This window comes from Silurus meridionalis, chromosome 18 (assembly GCF_014805685.1).
Source record: "Silurus meridionalis isolate SWU-2019-XX chromosome 18, ASM1480568v1, whole genome shotgun sequence".
Taxonomy (NCBI): domain Eukaryota; kingdom Metazoa; phylum Chordata; class Actinopteri; order Siluriformes; family Siluridae; genus Silurus; species Silurus meridionalis.
Genome location: NC_060901.1, coordinates 3,222,999 through 3,244,153, shown reverse-complemented (window position 1 = coordinate 3,244,153; position 21,155 = coordinate 3,222,999). Strand labels below are relative to the sequence as shown.

Sequence of the window (21,155 nt, the reverse complement as noted above, 5' to 3'; positions counted from 1 at the left end):
TGTACTCTACTCCACTGTGCTCCACTGTGCTGCACTGTACTGTATTGTACTGCACTGTACTGTACTGTAATGTATACTCTACTGTACTGCACTGTGCTGCACTGTACAGTGTATTCAACTGTACTGTACTGTACTGTACTGTGTATTCAACTGTACTGTACTGTGTACTCTACTGTACTGTAATGTGTACCCTACTGCACTGTACTCCACTGTGCTGCACTGTACTGTTTTCTACTGCACTCTACTGTGTATACTACTGTACTGTACTGTAATGTGTACTCAACTGCACTGTACCCTACTGCAAAGGCTCCTTATTCTTGTTCAGTGATTACACACTGAAATGGAGGGTGATAAATAAATGAAATAAAGACAGTGTGTTTAAACATTGTACACGATCCTCACACAACAGCGTACATTAAAACAATAAGTATATAAATGAATGATTATCGGTATTATACAGTATCCAGTACAGGTACCCGTGTATGTTGTATGTACAGATATTGCTGTGTATAATGAGGTCGGTGGAGGAAAACATCACTGATGAGAACAGTGTATCGGAGAACTGCATCTTCTGCTGTAATCCAAGATCATTATTTCCGGGTTGAAGCCCGTGGGTGGCTGAGGCCCCGCCCCTCAGCCTGGTGCTGATGCTGAGCATTACATCACTTCTGGAGCATGCGATTGGCTGGAGATCCAGGCGCCTGCAGTCCTGCACGTCTTTGGCATAACAACCCAGTCTCAGCTACGTGATCTCAAATGCATCTTTTTTATTTTGTCTAAAAACAAAACAAAAACAAAAATCCACAAAGAATTAATTGGAAGGATATCCGACTGCCTGGCTGTGAAGTATGGCAGAAAGCGAGGTGGACACGCCGAGCACCCCGATCGAGTACGAGAGCAAATACTTCGAGCATCATGGAGTTCGCCTTCCTCCTTTCTGCCGAGGGAAGATGGACGAGATCGCCAACTTCTCCCTTAGAAGTAGCGACATATGGATTGTTACTTATCCCAAATCAGGTAGGCATGCGTCCTGCGTCCTGCGTCCTGGATGTCTTTTCTCGTGCAGGATGAAGTGGTGGCTTTATGGAATAAATCATATTGGGACATTTTTTTGGTTCTTATGTGGGTGGATGATGTTGGGTTGTGTTAAGAAAATCCGAGAATTTACAACCACCCACTCGTGCGGCAACGAATTTGCATCTTCTCGCGTTTGGAATAATGTCCATCAAGCCTTTTTATAGTTTTATAAAATTTATATAAAAACCCTGACGCAGTGGGGCCTATATAATAATAATAATAGTAATAATAAAAAAATTAAACAATTATATAAGGATTGCTATCTTAATGTCAAATTGATACGCACACGTCTAGTGCGTGTTTTTTAATGCGCGTTTATTGCGCAACGCTTTTTTGCGTCGTTTACTTTTAAGCTCCAAAGCAAACGATGGTAAAAGTTTATTCCTTCTCCAAAAAGATGATGAAAAAAACAGAGTTGTGTGTGAGAAAAATGACACTCTTTCTTCCCAAAGCGAGTCTGGTTGAGACCTGGCAACTCTGTTGTCTTGGTGTGCGTCATGAACCCGACGCGCTCCCAGACGCGACCAGTGACGACGTCATTAGATTATTAGATTAGATTAGATTATTTAATAGCATAATTAAAAAAAATAATTTTACACTTCAACATAGAGTGGAACGTCTTTCCAGAAGAGTGGAGTTTATTCTAGGAGCAAACCCTCACTAAATGTGGAATGAGATGTTCAAAAAGATCTTATGAAGAAACTTTTGTCCATGTAATATATACAATCGTCATTTGCACATTAGGAGACATGCAACATGATAGAAACAGGAAGTGGCAGATACATTAAGAAGATTCACTCTCAGCACTTCTTTCACTAGCTGCAGGTTTAATGGGAAAATTACACAGGAAGTGAAGCAGCCTGGTTCCTCTGGGGACTTCAATACAGACTCGTTATAACCACAGTCAGATCAGCTACAGCCGAGCTACAACCTGATCCGCGAGCATGCGAGACGCAAAGACAGCCCGAGAGACTGCAAAGAAAACAACATGCCAGCAATGGACAAAAATATCAGATGGATAGGATGTAGATCAAATGATCTCAGGGTTACTTGTATATCACGATCAGTTTGCTGCACCCTTGTATTTAGTGTTTTGTGTTCGTAAGAGCATAAGGATTCAAGAGGATGAAGTATTGAGCAGCAGTGGTTAAGGCTCTGGTTTACTGATCATAAGGTTGGAGGTTCATGCCTCAGCACTCTCTTTTTGGAGCTTTGAGCAGAGCATTCAACCCTATCTGCTCCAGGGGGGCTGTGTCATGGCTGACCCTGTGCTCTAACCCCAGCAGTCTAAGAGTTCATGTAATGCCAAAAAATGGTAGTGGATCTGAAGGTTGTGAGTTCAAATCCCAGCTACAGCATGTTTTTTTGTGTGTGTATTTAGATATGCTGGAACAGATTAGTGTTTCCAAGTTCAAGTGAATGTAAAATTATATTATAGCGCCTGTACAATTGAGTGCCTCCAGTTTTGAGGTAACAGTTTGAAAAAGAACCACATATAGCAGGAGAGATCAGCTGAACCAATACTTTCGGATTTGAATAGTGTATATATGCACAATGCTATTATTTGCTCTTCTGGTATATGCTGTGTATTCTATGCAATGACATATATCTGTCATTTATCTATATATCTAATGAGATATCTATTACCTACAACTGAGGAATTCAATCACCTCCCTATGCTGAGTAAGTTATGGAGCTCAGCTGGGCTGCTAACCTTAGCTCATGACTGACAGCTCAATATTGACAGAAGGAAGCAGCTGGAAGTTCTGAAACACATTGCACTGACAAAACTCAGGGCAGATACGTCCTCAACATCTCCCTGTTCAAAGCAAGTGGTTCTGTTGGAACTCAGTGTCCTCTTAAAAAGACCAGATAGGGGAGGTCTTTAAGCGTAAGGAGACCAAATAACTCAAAAAGGTTGAGGTGGGTTGCTTTGCCTCTGAAGCCAGTTAGGCAGATGCTCAGCATCCTTGGCTGCAGAAAAGCCATTAAGAGAGGTGATCCTTGGTGTAGCACATTGTTCAGACACAGGCCAGAGGCTGATCATCATACCTCATGTTCTTGTGTTCATAACTGTTACACCATCTTGGGTTTTAAGAATCCAACTTCCAATTGTACAACTCGATTAGACAGACAGTTGTAGGTATGCTAGAATGTATATTGGTAAGACAAGTTAATGAAAGGACTTTCAGAAATAGTACAGTTGGCAAGACGTCGCAAGAACTCTGAGAAATGCATAGGATTACATCGTATACCAGTGAACCAGGATCTGAAACCGAATGTGAACCTCTACTGGTGTGGAAGGTATCGTTAGAAATAATGATGACAGCGTTAATGATTGCAACCAATCCTACAAATCACCATTTGGGTGTGGACACTATATGTTTTGTAATAAGGTGTAAAGAGCACCTGAGAATCACATTTGAGTAAAAGTATAAATACCTTAATGCAAAACTGACTCCATTACAAGCTAAAAGTACAGGTTAAGGTGTACAATTTGATTTGTATTTTAGAAAGTCCTTGGGTCAATTGGTACCGGGTCGCACAGAAAGAATACATAACTTACATTCTTTTTGTTTTATTTATTATCTGATTCTGAACATTTTATTTTGGAAATGATCTCCTCCACATCTGTCTATGGCTCACTCTTGATGCATGTCATGATGCCTCGGTCACATGTCTTACCCCCATTCTCTACCTTCTTAAAGGGGCTCCGGCCGCTATCACATAATACATTACCACTAAATTCAAAACCCCAAGCAAGCGAAATATACAAAAAAACAACACAGTGAATTCACGTTTATTATTATATTTAGAAAATACCAATTTTTATGCTCGTATCATTTTATTTTGTTGTATTTATCCACCACACCTTAAAGGCCGGTCCGTGAAAATATTGTCTGACATTAAACCGGTCTGTGGTGCAAAAAAGGTTGGGGACTTTACGCTGCTTTACACCATTGTTTGTAATGAAAATCCTGTAAGCTAAAACATTACAGTGGTTCATGGTCCTGTTCATTATACTGTTATAAACATTTGAATAGCAGATGCTAAAGAGTATGGTATTGTTCAGACATTGTCCAAATGTCTCACACCAGCACCAGAATTGGGAATTACAGACTGACGCATATGTTTTCTGTAATTAAGGAGTGTATATGTGTGTGTGTGTGTGTGTGTGTGGGTGACCAAGAAGAGAGCAAATAACAATGGTGTCATTGAGGAAGAAATAGGTTTCCTTGTTGATAGCTGTGAAGTCATGCGTGGGGAAATAGAAAGCCTCTCCATTAGCCATTAGACACAAACGAGCATGCTTCCTGAAGCTCACACTAGATGGCTATAAGATGCTTTTTTGACAGTAGGCTGGAATGGGTGCATTAAATCAGACTCTAGAAACTATTTAGATGTGTTGATTGGACCGAAAGCATATTGTCTTCAAAAGAGCAAAGAGACTTTCGAATTATTTTAATGTTTACAGCATTTGGCAGATGCCTTTATCCAGGCATTTATCGTGGTTGTGGGTTAAGGGTCCTTCTGATTAGAAGATAACAAAAGATAACTTCCCCTTGATTATTTCCTGTTTCACATCCAGAAATGGACACATTTTCCTCATGTTGTAAATGAGAAATGGACCTAAATGGACCTATTAGCAATGTGTGAAGAAATGGAAAGTGAATAGTCCATGGTTACACCAAAATTGGGTGCAGGGACTCAAGCTGAGATCGGAGATTTGTGCATAGAGTTTACAAGGTCTTTATGTGGAGATAAAATACCTGGGATAAAGAGCGAAGCTTATCCCAGGAACAGCATTCCCAAGAAAGGAACCTTGAACCTTGAAGGTGTCACCAGTCGAGAAAAACAATTTGCTGTGAATTCTAACATTTGTACAAGGAGATATCAATTCTGGATTCATTCAGAAGGACTCTTCCATGTCAGTGCTTTTGTGGCAGTCAACATTAAACCTGTAACTTTTACTACTACAGTACGCGTTCAGTCAAGACTTGGGGATGGAGGATTTAGCATTTTCTGTAGCAAGTTGCAAGTTTACCAACTGCATTAAATTGTATAAATAAATCTTTGTTTCCTTTTATATATATATATATATATATATATATATATATATATATATATATATATATATATATATATATATATATATATATATATACATACACACATACAGTGAGGAAAATAAGTATTTGAACACCCTGCTATTTTGCAAGTTCTCCCACTTAGAAATCACGGAGAGGTCTGAAATTGTCATCGTAGGTGCATGTCCACTGTGAGAGACATAATCTAAAAAAAAAAAAATCCAGAAATCACAGTATATGATTTTTAAACTATTTATTTGTATGATACAGCTGCAAATAAGTATTTGAACACCTGTCTATCAGCTAGAATTCTGACCCTCAAAGACCTGTTAGTCTGCCTTTAAAATGTCCACCTCCACTACATTTATTATCCTAAATTAGATGTACCTGTTTGAGGTCGCTAGCTGCATAAAGACACCTGTCCACCCCATACAATCAGTAAGAATCCAACTACTAACATGGCCAAGACCAAAGAGCTGTCCAAAGACACTAGAGACAAAATTGTACACCTCCACAAGGCTGGAAAGGGCAACGGGGAAATTGCCAAGCAGCTTGGTGAAAAAAAGTCCACTGTTTGAGCAATCATTAGAACATGGAAGAAGCTAAACATGACTGTCAATCTCCCTCGGACTGGGGCTCCATGCAAGATCTCACCTCGTGGGGTCTCAATGATCCTAAGGAAGATGAGAAATCAGCCCAGAACTACACGGGAGGAGCTGTTCAATGACCTGAAAAGAGCTGGGACCACCGTTTCCAAGGTTACTTTTGGTAATACACTAAGACGTCATGGTTTGAAATCATGCATGGCACGGAAGGTTCCCCTGCTTAAACCAGCACATGTCCAGGCACGTCTTAAGTTTGCCAATGACCATTTGGATGATCCAGAGGAGTCATGGGAGAAAGTCATTTGGTCAGATGAGACCAAAATAGAACTTTTGGGTCATAATTCCACTAAACGTGTTTGGAGGAAGAATAATAATATTAAAAAAAGATTACCATCCCAAGAATACCATCCCTAATGTGAAGCATGGGGGTGGTAGCATCATGCTTTGGGGGTGTTTTTCTGCACATGGGACAGGGCGACTGCACTGTATTAAGGAGAGGATGACCGGGGCCATGTATTGCGAGATTTTGGGGAACAACCTCCTTCCCTCAGTTAGAGCATTGAAGATGGGTCTTCCAACATGACAATGACCCGAAGCACACAGCCAGGATAACCAAGGAGTGGCTCTGTTAGAAGCATATGAAGGTTCTGGCATGGCCTATCCAGTCTCCAGACCTAAACCCAATAGAGAATCTTTGGAGGGAGCTCAAACTCCGTGTTTCTCAGCGACAGGCCAGAAACCTGAATGATCTAGAGAAGATCTGTGTGGAGGAGTGGGCCAAAATCCCTCCTGCAGTGTGGACATGCACCTACGATGACAATTTCAGACCCCTCCATGATTTCTAAGTGGGAGAACTTGCAAAATAGCAGGGTGTTCAAATACTTATTTTCCTCACTGTGTCTATATATATATATATATATATATATATATATATATATATATATATATATATATATATATATATATATATACACACACACACAGAACTATCTGTAACATATTAAATTGCATCGCATCTTTTTTTTCCGATTATTTTTTTTTTAAATGCCTTTAACAAAAATCTTCATTTCAGAATCAAAATTATCTTTATTGCCATCATATATAAAATTATGAAAAACTAGAAAATAAAATAATACAATAACAAAGATAAAGACATTAACTATATAGTTTGTTCAGGGGATGTAAAGTGAGACAGTGCACTGATAATTTCTACTGAATAAGTCTGAAAGTTCAGGGTTGTAATATATTAGATTTTTTATTTTTTATTTTTGAAGCCGCTAAAACTTCAGCACTTCCTCCCATTGTGAGCAGATAAACACGACCGAACCAAGAAGTAAATCTGTCTCTCACCAACATAATATCTCGACTTTGTCAGTAAATCTGCTGCAGCTTAGTTTGGAAAAATATTGAATAAATAAAAACCAGAATTATATCTTTAATTATAGCTGTATTGCTTATACCTTAAAAATCTGTATCAGGTATTGTGTTTGTTTGTATTATAAATAGTGTTTCTAGGATTTCATTTCGTTTTCACTATAAGTTTCAACTAGAAAACAACTAGAAAATAAAAGTACATTCGTGTAGCAGATTACAGTCATTTTCCTCTTTATTTACTCCTAAATATTACAAATTCATGAATGAAGGAAACCATGGTAACATAAATTGAAAATAATACAGGGTACATTCAATCAATCAAATGTTTTGTTCTTCATAGGAAAGACCGAGTCTACACATTCCCCCAGATGTGTTGCTTCCCCCTAACGCCTCTTTGTCCATGTACTTAATATACTATGTGTTAATAACATGCATGATTACATTAATATCATCTATATTTAATCTTTAGAATATATATATATATATATATATATATATATATATATATATATATATATATATATATATATATATAAACAAAATATATCTCTTTTCCTGTTACAAAGGTACAAGCCTGCTGCAGGAGGTGGTGTATCTTGTGAGCCAGGGGGTGGACCCGGATGAAATTGGACTCATGAATATTGATGAGCAGCTTCCAGTCTTGGAGTATCCTCAGCCTGGTTTGGAAATTATACAGGTATGCACACACACACACAAATTAGCAAACAAGATTTGTGAACAACAACAAGCAAAGCACAGCTAAAACAAAAAAATAAATAAACATATACATATAGCCGGAAAAAAATTCTAAACGTTGGTCAAGTAGTCGTCTAGTCAGACCATCCAGGTGCATTAAATAGTGCAGTAATTTAAAACAAAGCCAGGGTACAAACAGAAGCAAACAAAGTTAAAGGCAATAATTCTATTGGCAAAAGTATTGAGACACCTGACTTTTCCTCCCATATCTGATTATTCCTCAAACTGTTCCCACAAAGTTGTAAACACACAATTCTAATGGATGTCTATGAATGTGGGAGCATGACATTTATCCTTCTCTTGAACTAGGAGACCCAAACCTGTTCTAGCATGACAGATCCCCTGTGCACAAAACCAGCTCCATGAAGATCTGCATTCCATGGGTGGAGCTTATTATACCACAAATAAGGACTGGGATTAACAGATTGGTCAGGTGTCCACAAACCTTTGTCCATATAATTGTATCATGCTATAATGCAGGGGTGGCCAACCAGTCAAGAGACCAAGAGCCACATTTTTTATTGTGTTACCGCAAAGAGCCACATCATACACATGGGCACACACAAACATCACCCATCACTTCCTTTATTACACACACACACACACACACACAACTCTGCTCAGCCAGATTTATTGTAAATGTCACACACCAACATGATAATGACAGAAATTTACTCCTACAGTACCAAGACCACAGGACAGTCATTTTCAACAACATTGTGTCTCACACACACAAACTCTCAGTTCAACCAAGACCACAAACAAAAATATAATAATTTACAATAGCGTTTTTCTTTTACTATGCATGTTGCTTAGTGGGACTTCTGCCATTCCAGGTCAGAGTGCAACTGTGATTCATTAGCCGTGTTAATGTCCGTTATTCTGTGTTCAACAGTATGGCGGGACAGTTGGATGTCTGATACCATGCGGTTCAGTTTTTTTGTCGTTTTCAGACAAGATTTCAACAACGTCACTGAGGCATTTTTTAATAAACTCTCCTTCATTGTATTGCTTTTTAGCTTGTGTAATGTTCCAAACCAGTTAAAACTGTTCAGTCCTTGGTCGATGTTAGCATGGAATGAGCTGAAGTGGCGCTGAAGATTTGAAACTTTGAAATGCGCCAATGACGCCTGACATAAGGCAGAATGACTTATTACGTTCAACAAAAAAATAAACAAATAGAAGTGCACTTTATGGACAAAAGTGTGGACACCAGACTTGGGTATGTGAATCTTTATGATCGTTCCATTCCACATTTAGTCTCTATTTGATATTATAATGAGCTCCACTCTTCTCGAAGGATGTTCCACTAGATTTTGTGGAGATTTGTGCTCATTTAGTCACAACTTATGTCAGGTATGTAATGACGAATTGAGGAGGCCTGGAATGCAGCGAGCATTCACATTCACGTTCAAATGAGTTGGAGCTCTATAGCAGGAGATCTGTGACTCCCACCATATCTTCATGAAGCTGGCTTCACACAGGGTTTGCATTATCATGCTGGAACCGGATTGGGTCTCCTAGTACTCACGTGAAGGGAAAATTTCATGCTACAGCATCCAAAGTAATTTGGGGAAGAACCACATCTGATTAGAAAAGTCAGGTGTCCTAATACTTTTGATACAAGCGTGAATAGATAGCAAGCGTTCCTATAAAATAGAACGTGTGTATGGTATCTAGTTTTGCTTTTGTTTCAACGTCTTGGTGTTCGCAGGAGCTGACATCACCTCGTCTGATCAAAAGTCACCTGCCGTATCGCTTCCTCCCCACGGCCATGCACAACGGCGAGGGCAAGGTACAAACACACGTCCGTCTACCATCGCAAGAATAAACACTGCTGATCCTGCATTCAACCTGGTGTGTGTGTGTGTGTGTGTGTGTGTGTGTGTGTGTGTGTGCTGCAGGTTATCTACATGGCCAGGAATCCTAAAGACCTGGTGGTCTCCTACTACCAGTTCCACCGCTCTTTAAGAACAATGAGCTACCGTGGAACCTTCCAGGAGTTCTGTAGGCGCTTCATGAACGACAAGCGTGAGTGAGAGAGACGCAAACGTCTGCAGGAGTCAAAACAAAGCTCTGAAAAAAAAAACATACACACAAAAATCTTTCTTTCTTACACACACACACACACACACACACACACACACACACACACACACACACAGTCTCTTTATCGTGCTCTCTCTCTCTTTAACACAAGCGTGCTCACACACACACACACACACACACTCTTGTGCACTCTCTCTCTCTCTCTCTCTCTCTCTCTCTCCCCTTTCTCACACACACACTCAGTCTTTTTCTCGTGCTCTCTCACTCTTTTACACAAGCATGCAAACGCACACAATCTCTTTCCCTTTTATTCTTCTCTCTTTCTTTTTCTCGCTGTCTCACACTCATGTACATATACACACACACACACACACACACACACACACACTCACACACACACACACACTCAATCTCTCCTCAATTTCTTATTTTCTCTTAGATTCAAGATTAAAAGGTTGCTATATTGTCATTTCAAATATGGACATTCATATTGCCAAAGCATAGAACATACATAGAACATTCTCTCTCTCTCTTTCTCTCTCTCTCGCTCTCGCTCTCTCTCTCTCTCTCTCTCTCTCTCTCTCTCTCTCTCTCTCTGTCTGCAGTGGGATACGGTTCCTGGTTTGAGCATGTGCAGGAGTTCTGGGAACATCGCATGGACTCCAATGTGCTCTTCTTAAAATATGAGGATATGTACAAGGTACATGTCTTACATGTCTATTGCCCCACACACACACACACACACACACACACACACACACACACACACACACACACACACACACACACAGAGATCATAATTCTTGTTACCACAGGGATGTGCTCTGTTTTTCATAAGGTTAATGAACTCTATATAATATAAAGTACAGTATATGCAGGAAAACCCTCACACTCAGGTTTTTATTGGTGTATCTGATAGCAAGTCTGTGGAAAAACTCTATACGATACACAGAGAGTTTCCTAAAAAGAGGGAAAGAGCTGTAATTCGATGATAACATGCTATATGTCGCCTTTTATCAGTATAGATTTATCAATGGGATGTCACAGTCACGTTAATGGTAGCAAAGTCCAACAGTTATAGCAAATACATCAAACTTACCTCAGTTCACCTTCGTTCAAAATAACAGGTGTGTTTCCCATAACACAGAAAACCTAACATCATGGAGTTAACAGCCAAACTGCAGCATAAAAACCTCTCTGAAACCACACGAGACTTATACACCAAAAAACCTATCATTTCTTCTCTTTCCTGTGGTACATTCTAACATTAGGACCTTGTAGACACTATAATACTCTTTAGCATTGTACCTCATAAACACACTCTAGCATTGTACCTCATAGACACACTAGCATTGTACCTCATAGACACAATGTAGCATTGTACCTCATAGACACACTAGCATTGTACCTCATAGACACACTAGCATTGTACATTGTAGATACACTCTAGCATTGTACCTCAGACACAATGTAGCATTGTACCTCATAGATACACTAGCATTGTACCTCATAGACACACTCTAGCGCTGTACCTTGTAGACACACTAGCATTGTATCTCATAGACACACTAGCATTGTACCTTGTAGACACACTCTAGCATTGTACCTCATAGACACAATGTAGCATTGTACCTCATAGACACACTAGCATTGTACATTGTAGATACACTCTAGCATTGTACCTCATAGATACACTAGCATTGTACCTTGTAGATACACTCTAGCATTGTACCTCATAGAACACTCTAGCATTGTACCTCATAGACACACTCGAGCATTGTACCTCATAGACACACTAGCATTGTACCTCATAGACACACTAGCATTGTACATTGTAGACACACTCTAGCATTGTACCTCATAGACACAATGTAGCATTGTACCTCATAGACACACTAACATTGTACCTTGTAGACACACTCTAGCATTGTACCTCATAGATACACTCTAGCATTGTACCTCATAGACACACTCTAGCATTGTATCTCATAGACACACTAGCATTGTGCCTTGTAGACACACTCTAGCATTGTACCTCATAGATACACTCTAGCATTGTACCTCATAGACACACTCTAGCATTGTACCTCATATATACACTCTAGCATTGTACCTCATAGACACACTAGCATTGTACCTCATAGACACACTAGCCTTGTACCTCGTAGACACACTAGCATTGTACCTTGTAGACACACTTTAGCATTGTACCTCATAGATACACTAGCATTGTACCTCGTTGACACACTAGCATTGTACCTTCTAGACACACTCTAGCATTGTACCTCATAAACACTAGCATTGTACCTCATAGACACACTAACATTGTACCTCATATACACACTCTAGCATTGTACCTCGTAGATACACTAGCATTGTACCTTGTAGACACACTCTAGCATTGTACCTCATAGACACACTAGTATTGTACCTTATAGACACACTAACATTGTACCTCATAGACACACTCTAGCATTGTACCTCGTAGATACACTCTAGCATTGTAGCTTATAAACACACTCTAGCATTGTACCTCATAGGCGCACACTAGCATTTTTCCTTATAAACACAGTCTAGCATTATACCTAATAGAGAGACACTCTCGCATTGTACCTTATAAACACACTCTAGCGCTGTACCTTGTAGACACACTCTAGCTCTGTTCGTGGAAAAGATGGGTGCCCCAATACTTTTGTCCATTCAGTGCAGATACAAGCTTCTCTGTGTTTAATAGTAATGTCTACAACCTTTAATTAGCATCCCACTGAAATACTTCAAAAAGCGTTTCTTCCTCTGTCTCATTCTGTCTTGCTTTCTGTCCATCTCTCTTACTGCCTGTAGGACTTGGGTAACCTGGTTGAACAGTTGGCACGGTTCCTGGGTACCTCCTGTGATAAGGCTCAGCTGGAGAGCTTGGTGGAGAACTGCAATCAGCTGATTGAGCAGTGCTGCAACTCAGAGGCTCTGTCCATCTGCAGGGGTGAGACAAAACACACCAACAACCACACAGACACAGACTTTCAACAGGATTCTGTTAAACAGGGTTTGGTCCATGTAGATTCCCAACACGTCTACATACACCAACTTTAATTAAAGTTCCAATAATGAAAATATAACAATGCAGGAATTATGATAAATCAGTAGATTCACGTCTCATCTTCTGGTCCGTGTTGTTAGTTCTTCTGTCATGTCAGGATACAGACCAAAAAACCTCATCTATTGCATTGTGTAGCGTCTATGGGAGTCATGTGATAAAAGAAAGAATGACTCGGATCTGAGGACTCATGAGACGAACGACTCAATTCTGTTTCCTGTGTAATGCACTGCATAGCATTAATGGGAGAACATAAATGAAAATAAACAAATAACTCTTTAAAACTACTCATTCTTCTGAGTCACAGTACAAAATCGTTCCCATCACCACTAGTCAAACTCTCAACCTACATCTGTAGCAAACTGCACAAGCTCATAAAAGTTTAGTGTGGCATTAATTACTGTTTTTTTCATCCCATAATGACTGACAGAGAAGAATAAATTGATTAGATTTACAAGATAGATTTTAAAGAACAGGTCGGATCAAAGAATTCAAAACAGTTTTGAAAGAAAAGCTTTTTTATGAACTGTTTAAACGTTTTTATTTGCACAAATACACAATTTGCCTCCATTTAAAAAAAATCACTGGGAAAACCCTGATGAATAGAAAGAATGCAGGGAAAACCTGAAGTCATGTTATGAGGCTAATATCGATGTTTCTGCTAGAGATGATGTGGTGCTCTGTGGCTCCAGTGAAAGGAGACATTTTGAATTGTGATCATTGGGTTTCTTGCTTCAGTAATGACATTCATTCTTACTGTATTAGATTCCTGTCTGTGATGCAGCACTTTGTTCTACTGCGCTTCCTATAATAGTGAAGGTTTCTATAACCATGGTGTCATAATGATGCTATTAAGCAGTGGATAAATTCAGGTTGGACACTACTAAAGGCGGCGGTGTGAAATGCATGGACGGTCACTGGTGTACAGAGTACAATCTGCTCCTTGTTCATATCATATTTAATATATAAGACCTGTTATGAGCTGTTATAAGGGGCGATTTGTTTTCAGCTTTCTATTGGCTACAGATTGAGTGTCCTGAATCCACCATTCACATTTAAAAAAACAGCTCAGCATTTACAGATCAAATTACTCACAAAACATAAAAAGGAGGAGGATTCCATCTACTGTAGAACCTTCAGGCTCATCAAACAAACGTGAAAGAGGTTCTTCTTGACAAACAAATAGCAGAGGATCTAAGATTTTTGCTCTTCAGCTCCATCGAGTGGTACAAAGTGTAATGGCAGACGTACACTATATAGAAAAGTGGTTCTCAAAGTGTGGGGCACTGCCCTCTAGTGGCGTATAAAGACATGACAGGTGAGGCGCAATGAAGAGGATTTTTTGTGTGTTCTTTATTAATTTTCATTTATGGGTTTCCTTTATTGAAAATAAAGTTTAGACACTAAAAACAACCACAAACATACAATTAGGTCATCAATGCAAGCAATATCAATTAAGGTACATAACACAGCTACACTTTTATTTTCTCCATTTTTGACAACAACAATGCCAGGCGTATAAAAAAGAAACTAGAGTTAGCGCAGTGTCACTGTGGCTGCACACTCACTACTGGAAATACGATTTGTTTTGCTCAAATGTACATGAAATCGCTATAGAATCCATATAACGTTAGCTGCTAACCCGGAAGTGGCTGGTGGCAAACGCTAATGCTATTGATTTTTTAGCGTTTTATATCAAGCATCAAGAATTTCTCTTAAAAGGTGAAAGTCCTGACAATTCTGCATGTCGAGGGAGTGAATGAATGAAGGATGGAGGGAATGAAAACATTGGTTAAAGTCTGCTGAAGTAAATAAAGCAGTTAAATAGATGTGAAACACACACACACACACACACACACACACACACACACACACACACACACACACACACACACACACACTTGCATATCTGTATTACCCAAATAGGGTCTAACAAATGTAAACTATTAAATAAAAAATTTTCCATTTATTCAATTTCTATTTAATCAATTAAATTTGCCAATTTGATGACTTAATTAAAATATTGCATTAATTTGATTTATTAAATTTTATTATGATAAAACATTTTACAATATTATTTTATATATTATTTAACCAAACAGGTATTTTATTTAAAATGATAAAAAAAATGTAAACTGTTCAAATGTCGAAGTTCACAAAAGTTAATAATAATAAACTGCGTTAATAAAAAAAACTACGAGCAATTTTTATGTTTTGCATTTCTCCCCCCCTCCCCCCCAACCGTCGTGTCCCGTTACACCCCTATATACACTATACTGCCAAAAGTATTGGGACACCTGCTCTTTCCTGCTATATGTGGTTCTTTTCCAAACTGTTACCACAAATCTGGAAGCACTCAATTCTACAGAACGTCTTTAGATGGCGCTATAATACAATTTTGCATTCACTTAAAATTGGAAACCCAAACCTGCTCCAGCATGGCAAATCTAGTAGAACATCTTCCCAGAAGATTCTTATTATAAGTGCAAATGGAGATTAAAGGTGGAATGAGATGTTCAAAAAGCACAAAGGAATCTTATGTTCAGGTGTTCAGAAACTTTTGGCTCTACAGTGTAAGCCATATATTTAATTTTGTGCTTTTAATTGATAGTAATAATAATGTATTATTTTTTGATGAATTGTTCTCTCCAGTTTTTTTTTTACCTTATTGTTGGTCTCTTTTGAGTTCACATTGATTTGTCCAATAAAAGCGTATGTGCTCTTTTTTTGGTTTATTTTCAGTCCCTGAACTGCAGCACATGCGACATGCTTTATTTGTGTTGATTTTATTCGCATTTATTGTTTCATCATTTCCTGTGTTGTTGTTTTTTTTATGTTTCAGTTTTGTTTTTCCTTTAGTGCATGGATTCTTTGCTTGTCTTGATGGTGAGAAGTGCTGAGAAGCATGCAGTAGGGTCTTAGATAAACAATGAGCATGGAGAAAGAGTGAGACAGAGAGCGAGGTGAAGTGAGAATCAAGGTGAGTGCGTGCGAGACGGAAACGCAGACTAAAACCTGGCTCTTCTTTACAAACGAGACGTGAGAATGTCTTTACTCGAATCTGCTGCTTGATGACAACTCGAAGTCTTATTTACTGATAACATCATGTTCTGAGGTGGTTTTTAGATTCATTTATTCAACCAGGATACGTTTTATATTGAAATACAAGTTTATAAATAGATATATATATATTGGTCCTGTTATCACTTACATTATAGCAGCTCCCTAACACATGGAAAAGGTTGCGTTCATTCGTTTTTTTTCGATTCTCAATTAAAAAGCAAATTGCGAATCATGGCACCTTTATTGAAAAGAAGAAAACGGCTATTTATTGATTCAGAGCCGGACAAAACATTTATTTATTAAAATTATTCATTCAATTTCTTTACTAGCATTAACACACAGAGTGTAGCCATCATTAACTCTTTTCTTAGTTAATAATATCCACTCTGGAGCCAAACAATACATCAGATGATCCAAACTAGAGACTCATGTTCAGAGATTCAGAGAATTAAGTGTGGGATGGGGCAGGTTGGAGGAAGGGGGCGCGGGGGGGGCAGTGTGGAGTTGTTCTGCATTGAGCGTGTAAAGTTTTGTGTACGGCGTAAAACTGTAAGAGGAGGACATTAATGAGGATCCCATTTCCTCTCACTCTCTTGTCACTTTTGAGTGTAGCACATAGTGATCCATACAAACTTCTCCGAGTGAAACCAGAACTTTGGATGATGGATTCTGGTCGATTTTACAGTTCTTTTACATCCAGGTTTTCAGGAGTCCCACAAACCCACATAACTCAAACTAAAAAAAAAATAAGATGGCAAGAAACCAGAAAGGCAATGAACGCAACCTACACGGACCTGTGTTCGAATTTATCTTTAACTTAAGAAGGTGAAAAGAAAACAAAAAAAACCTGCATGTCAACAGAAACGTCATGAAACCTGACAAAGTTAAAAGTTGTTATAAAGCACGAGGGTGGAGACTCCTTCTTGTCTCTCCTTCTTGTCTCCTCTTTTTGTCAGGGGTAACGATAACAATTCATAAAAAAAATTTCTAGGCTTTTACTTATTTTAAATGTGCTCATTTGGAGGATCTTATGTTACTCTATAAACCATAACAACATGTACAGTGTTTGCCAATAGTTTGTCTTTTATGGTTTTTGAGAGACTCGTGCATGTTTCTTCTGAGTTTATGCAACAACTTTGGTATTGTAACCGTATGAAGATTTACTTTGACCAAACGCTCTTAGCGTGAATAACAGCTTTACACACTTTACACACAGTTTCGGCTCCAGACGGAACTGCATGGTGTTGAAGTATGAAATGGGAGACATGTTGGTTCACGATTCCTTTTACTTCCCGGAACCTTCCCTGCTCCAAAACAACCCCAAACCATTAAACGTCCACCTCCATGTGTGAGTGTGTGGGGGTGAGGGAGTCTGATCACATTTTCACTCCTGCTCTCCATCCTACACAAGTTCTTCTGTTAGAGACAAAAATGTCCTATTTGGACTCCACAGAACTGTCCAATTCATTGCGTATAAATAAAAGGAACACGCACGTGTCTCAAAAACCATAAAAAAGACTCGCTTGATACTCGCTGTAACAGCTGCTGCTAGAGAAAATGTATGCTTTTTCTCTGCCAATCAGAATCGAGAATTTGATAGTGCTGTGAGAAATATATTTCCACTCTATAACCCGTGCTTAGCATGCTAATGAACGGTGTGTATGTCGCCTCAGGTCGCGTGGGCCTATGGAAGGATATCTTCACCGTGTCCATGAACGACAAGTTTGATAGCGTGTACCGACAGAAGATGGGGAAGTCCGATCTCACCTTTGATTTTGGCTTGTGAACAAACCACGTGGCGAACCGGACTCAACCAATCAGACCAACCTGCTCGGCTTGACTCTGTCTGCACTGCGGCCACTCGTACACCTTTTCCGCTTTCCCTCCCTTCTTCCAGATCGATGGTCTGACTCCGCTTACGTAATTTTGTTTTCCAAACTCAATCATGAACATGTATAGCGAAGCTAAATCTGCACCGAAGTCCATGATGTAAAGATAATTTCCACTCCCTGAGCTTCATCATCAAGTGTGTTTGCAGTGTGTTTGTGTACTACAATGCATCAGCAATGCTTTAAATGCTTTAGCCTGGTGACTAGTCTGAGTAATATGCTTGGTGCATTATATAGTGTATAGAGCTCCTCTTATAGTGCACATTAATGAATTGTATATTTATCAAATATGGGAAATATGTCCTTTATATTCTATACAATGAAACCTCATTGCAAAGTCGGAGAGATATTCGGAAATGCCTGATTTCTTGCTTTTTTTTTGTTTTGTTTTTGTCGCATTCAGCCGGCCGCAGGTCTGCATCCTGGCACTGAACGAAATATTTGTAAAGCCCTTCACATTTGTTTCCTATTTATGTTGGGAAAATCCTGAAACTCAGAAATAAGTAAAAAATGTATTACAGTTTATGTTCCGATATCTGTGCATGTGTGTGTGTGTGTGTGTGTGTGTGTGTGTGTGTGTGTGTGTGTGAGCGTGAGCGATTAAAAGTGTTTGACCTCTTTAAAGACGCATTCCATCATACAAAAGAAGCAACATGGTATCTGGTGCAGGCTGTGTGTTGCATGTGGGATGATGTGTTCTGCTTCAAACTCAGAATCACCACTTCACCTCCTTAATCAGTCTCAAAGTTTAGGACAGACAGATTAAGAGTGCACAGATCAAACCACTGAACAAGTAAAAGTGTCCTGCCTGATCAACGTTCTGGTTTCCTAGTAAATAAACTGGCTAAAAAAGTGGTAGCTAAACTCATGCAGTGAAGTCTGGTGAGATATTTAGATAACAGATCGATGAGAAAGAGTGAAGAAGTCACTGGTCAGTGTTTCAGCTATAAGTGGAAGAGTTATAGGACAACTTGACATTTTTGTCTTTCTTGAAATGTAACAAAAGTAATAGCACATCATAAAACGAGATAACAGACAAAAAAAAGAATTAATGCCACATCCAGTAAGCAGATAACCAGCCAACGCAACATATATTAAAATGAGATAACCAGGAATAATAACATATCTTGAAGCAGGATGACCAGAAATAACAAATCTCAAAATGAGATAACTAGAAACCAAAACATGTCTAAAGATGAGATAACCAGATCACATTCTTGAAACAAGATAAACAGAAATAACAAGTATTGAATTGAGATAGCTCGACAAAACATGTCTAAAAATGAGATAACCAGAAATAGCAACATTTTTAGAAATGAGATAAGCAGACAAAACATGTCTAATAACGAGATAATGAATAAGGAATAAAGAAATAACATATCTGGACACGAGATAACCAGACAAAAGTCTTGAAACGAGATAACCAGACATAGAAACGTCTAGAAATTAGATAATCAGAAATCACAACACATCTTGAAACAAGATAATCAGAAAAAACAACATTTCTAGCAACAATATACCCAGATATAACAATATTTCTTTCGAGATAACCAGACAATTCATATCTTGAAATCTATCTTGAAAACCAGAAACAACATGCCTTAAATGAGATAAGCAGAAAAAGCGAGATATCTTGGAACAAGATAACCAGAAAAAAAGACCTACCTTGAAATTAGATGATCTGAAATAATGACATATCTTGAAACGGGATAACCAGACAAAACATCAAATCTTGAATAATGAGATTTCAAGAAATAACATATCTGGAAACGAGATAACCAGATATAACAAAGCGAGAGAACTAGACAGTGAATATCTTGAAATTAGATCAGCAAAAACAACACCATGCCTTAAACAAGACAACCAGGAATAAATATCTATCTTGAAATGAGATAATGAGAATCAATGACATCTTTAAATGAGATAACCAGACAAAAACAGCACATTTTATAATGGGAATACTGGGAATTAGAACAGGTCTAGAAATTAGACATCAGAAAAAACATGTCCTGAGATAACACCCCCCAAACCCAAACCCACACACACACACACACACACACACACGTCATCCATGTACAAGAGCAAAATCCAGGAATGTGATATGAACAAGGAGTGTGAAAATAAACATGTAGAAATAAACAGCAAATAAAATAAAACTTTTTTGAGACCACCTGCACTGTAAAGCGATTATTCGTTCTCTGGTTGCTAAATGAAATAAGAAGAAAAAATCATCTGATGAATACAAAATATAAAAGCAGGAAGTAGGGGAATTAAGGATTTATACACCTCTGAAGATCATAACACACGACTTTTTTGCCCTCAGTCCAGCTTTTTAATATCATGCAGGTAAATATGGAACCACAGGTTGGAGTGGAAGATCTACTGCTATAGAGCTCTAACCCTATTCGACATGAGGAACGATGACTGCAACCCAGACCTCCTCACCTCACCTACATCAGCCACCTGACTTTAATGCTCTTGTGGCTGAATGAGCACAAATCTCCACAAAATCTAGTGGAACATCTAACCAAAATAGTGGAGGTTATTATAACAGCAAATGGGGATAAGAGGTGGAATAGGATGTTTAAAAAGATACAGAAACCAATCTTATGGTCAGGTGTCCACCAGGAACATTGTCATGATGAGTATCCTAGTTCAAATGAACGGAATAGTTTAGGAAGAACCATGAAAGTCTGGTGTACCCAATCATTTTGTCCATACCTACAAATCTTAAATAACTCATTCTGCCGCTAGAGGGCAGTAGAAGGCTATCTCTGGACCGTTTCAAGACATATTTTAGGTTTAGTTCATGCTGTATGGGTCAAAAAGATAATGATGCAGTCCTAATCTCCTATCTGACCCACTTAGTGATTCCAAAACCTCTGGAGAAGTGCTGTCAGGAATATTTAGCTACACGTCCAGTTAAAATCATATAAAGTCTATCATATAACGTGTAGATTTTGCAGTATAAATAATTTCCAGAAAAACACACGCCAACTCACGAAGCAACAATTAAACCCAAGTTGAGAGACAGGAGGACGAGTCTGGGTTGTTTCCCCTCTGTCTTTCCTGTCCTCTCTCTCCATTTTGTTTCCATGCAGAAGGAGGACTGCTTTGTAATTTTAGAGCGAGTATCTTGGTGTTCCCTACGGAGTGCTGC

At 38.7% G+C, this 21,155-nt stretch overlaps 1 protein-coding gene across 1 annotated transcript; it reads left to right on the top strand.

The window, feature by feature from the left end:
* Window positions 1-677: 677 nt before the first annotated feature.
* Window positions 678-20,165, top strand: sult4a1 (sulfotransferase family 4A, member 1). The gene is made up of 7 exons (XM_046874420.1): window positions 678-1,017; window positions 7,711-7,841; window positions 9,615-9,695; window positions 9,805-9,931; window positions 10,555-10,649; window positions 12,791-12,929; window positions 17,780-20,165. Exons 1-7 carry the CDS (start codon window positions 849-851, stop codon window positions 17,890-17,892), a joined length of 855 nt encoding a protein of 284 aa, XP_046730376.1. The 5' UTR covers window positions 678-848; the 3' UTR covers window positions 17,893-20,165.
* Window positions 20,166-21,155: the final 990 nt, after the last annotated feature.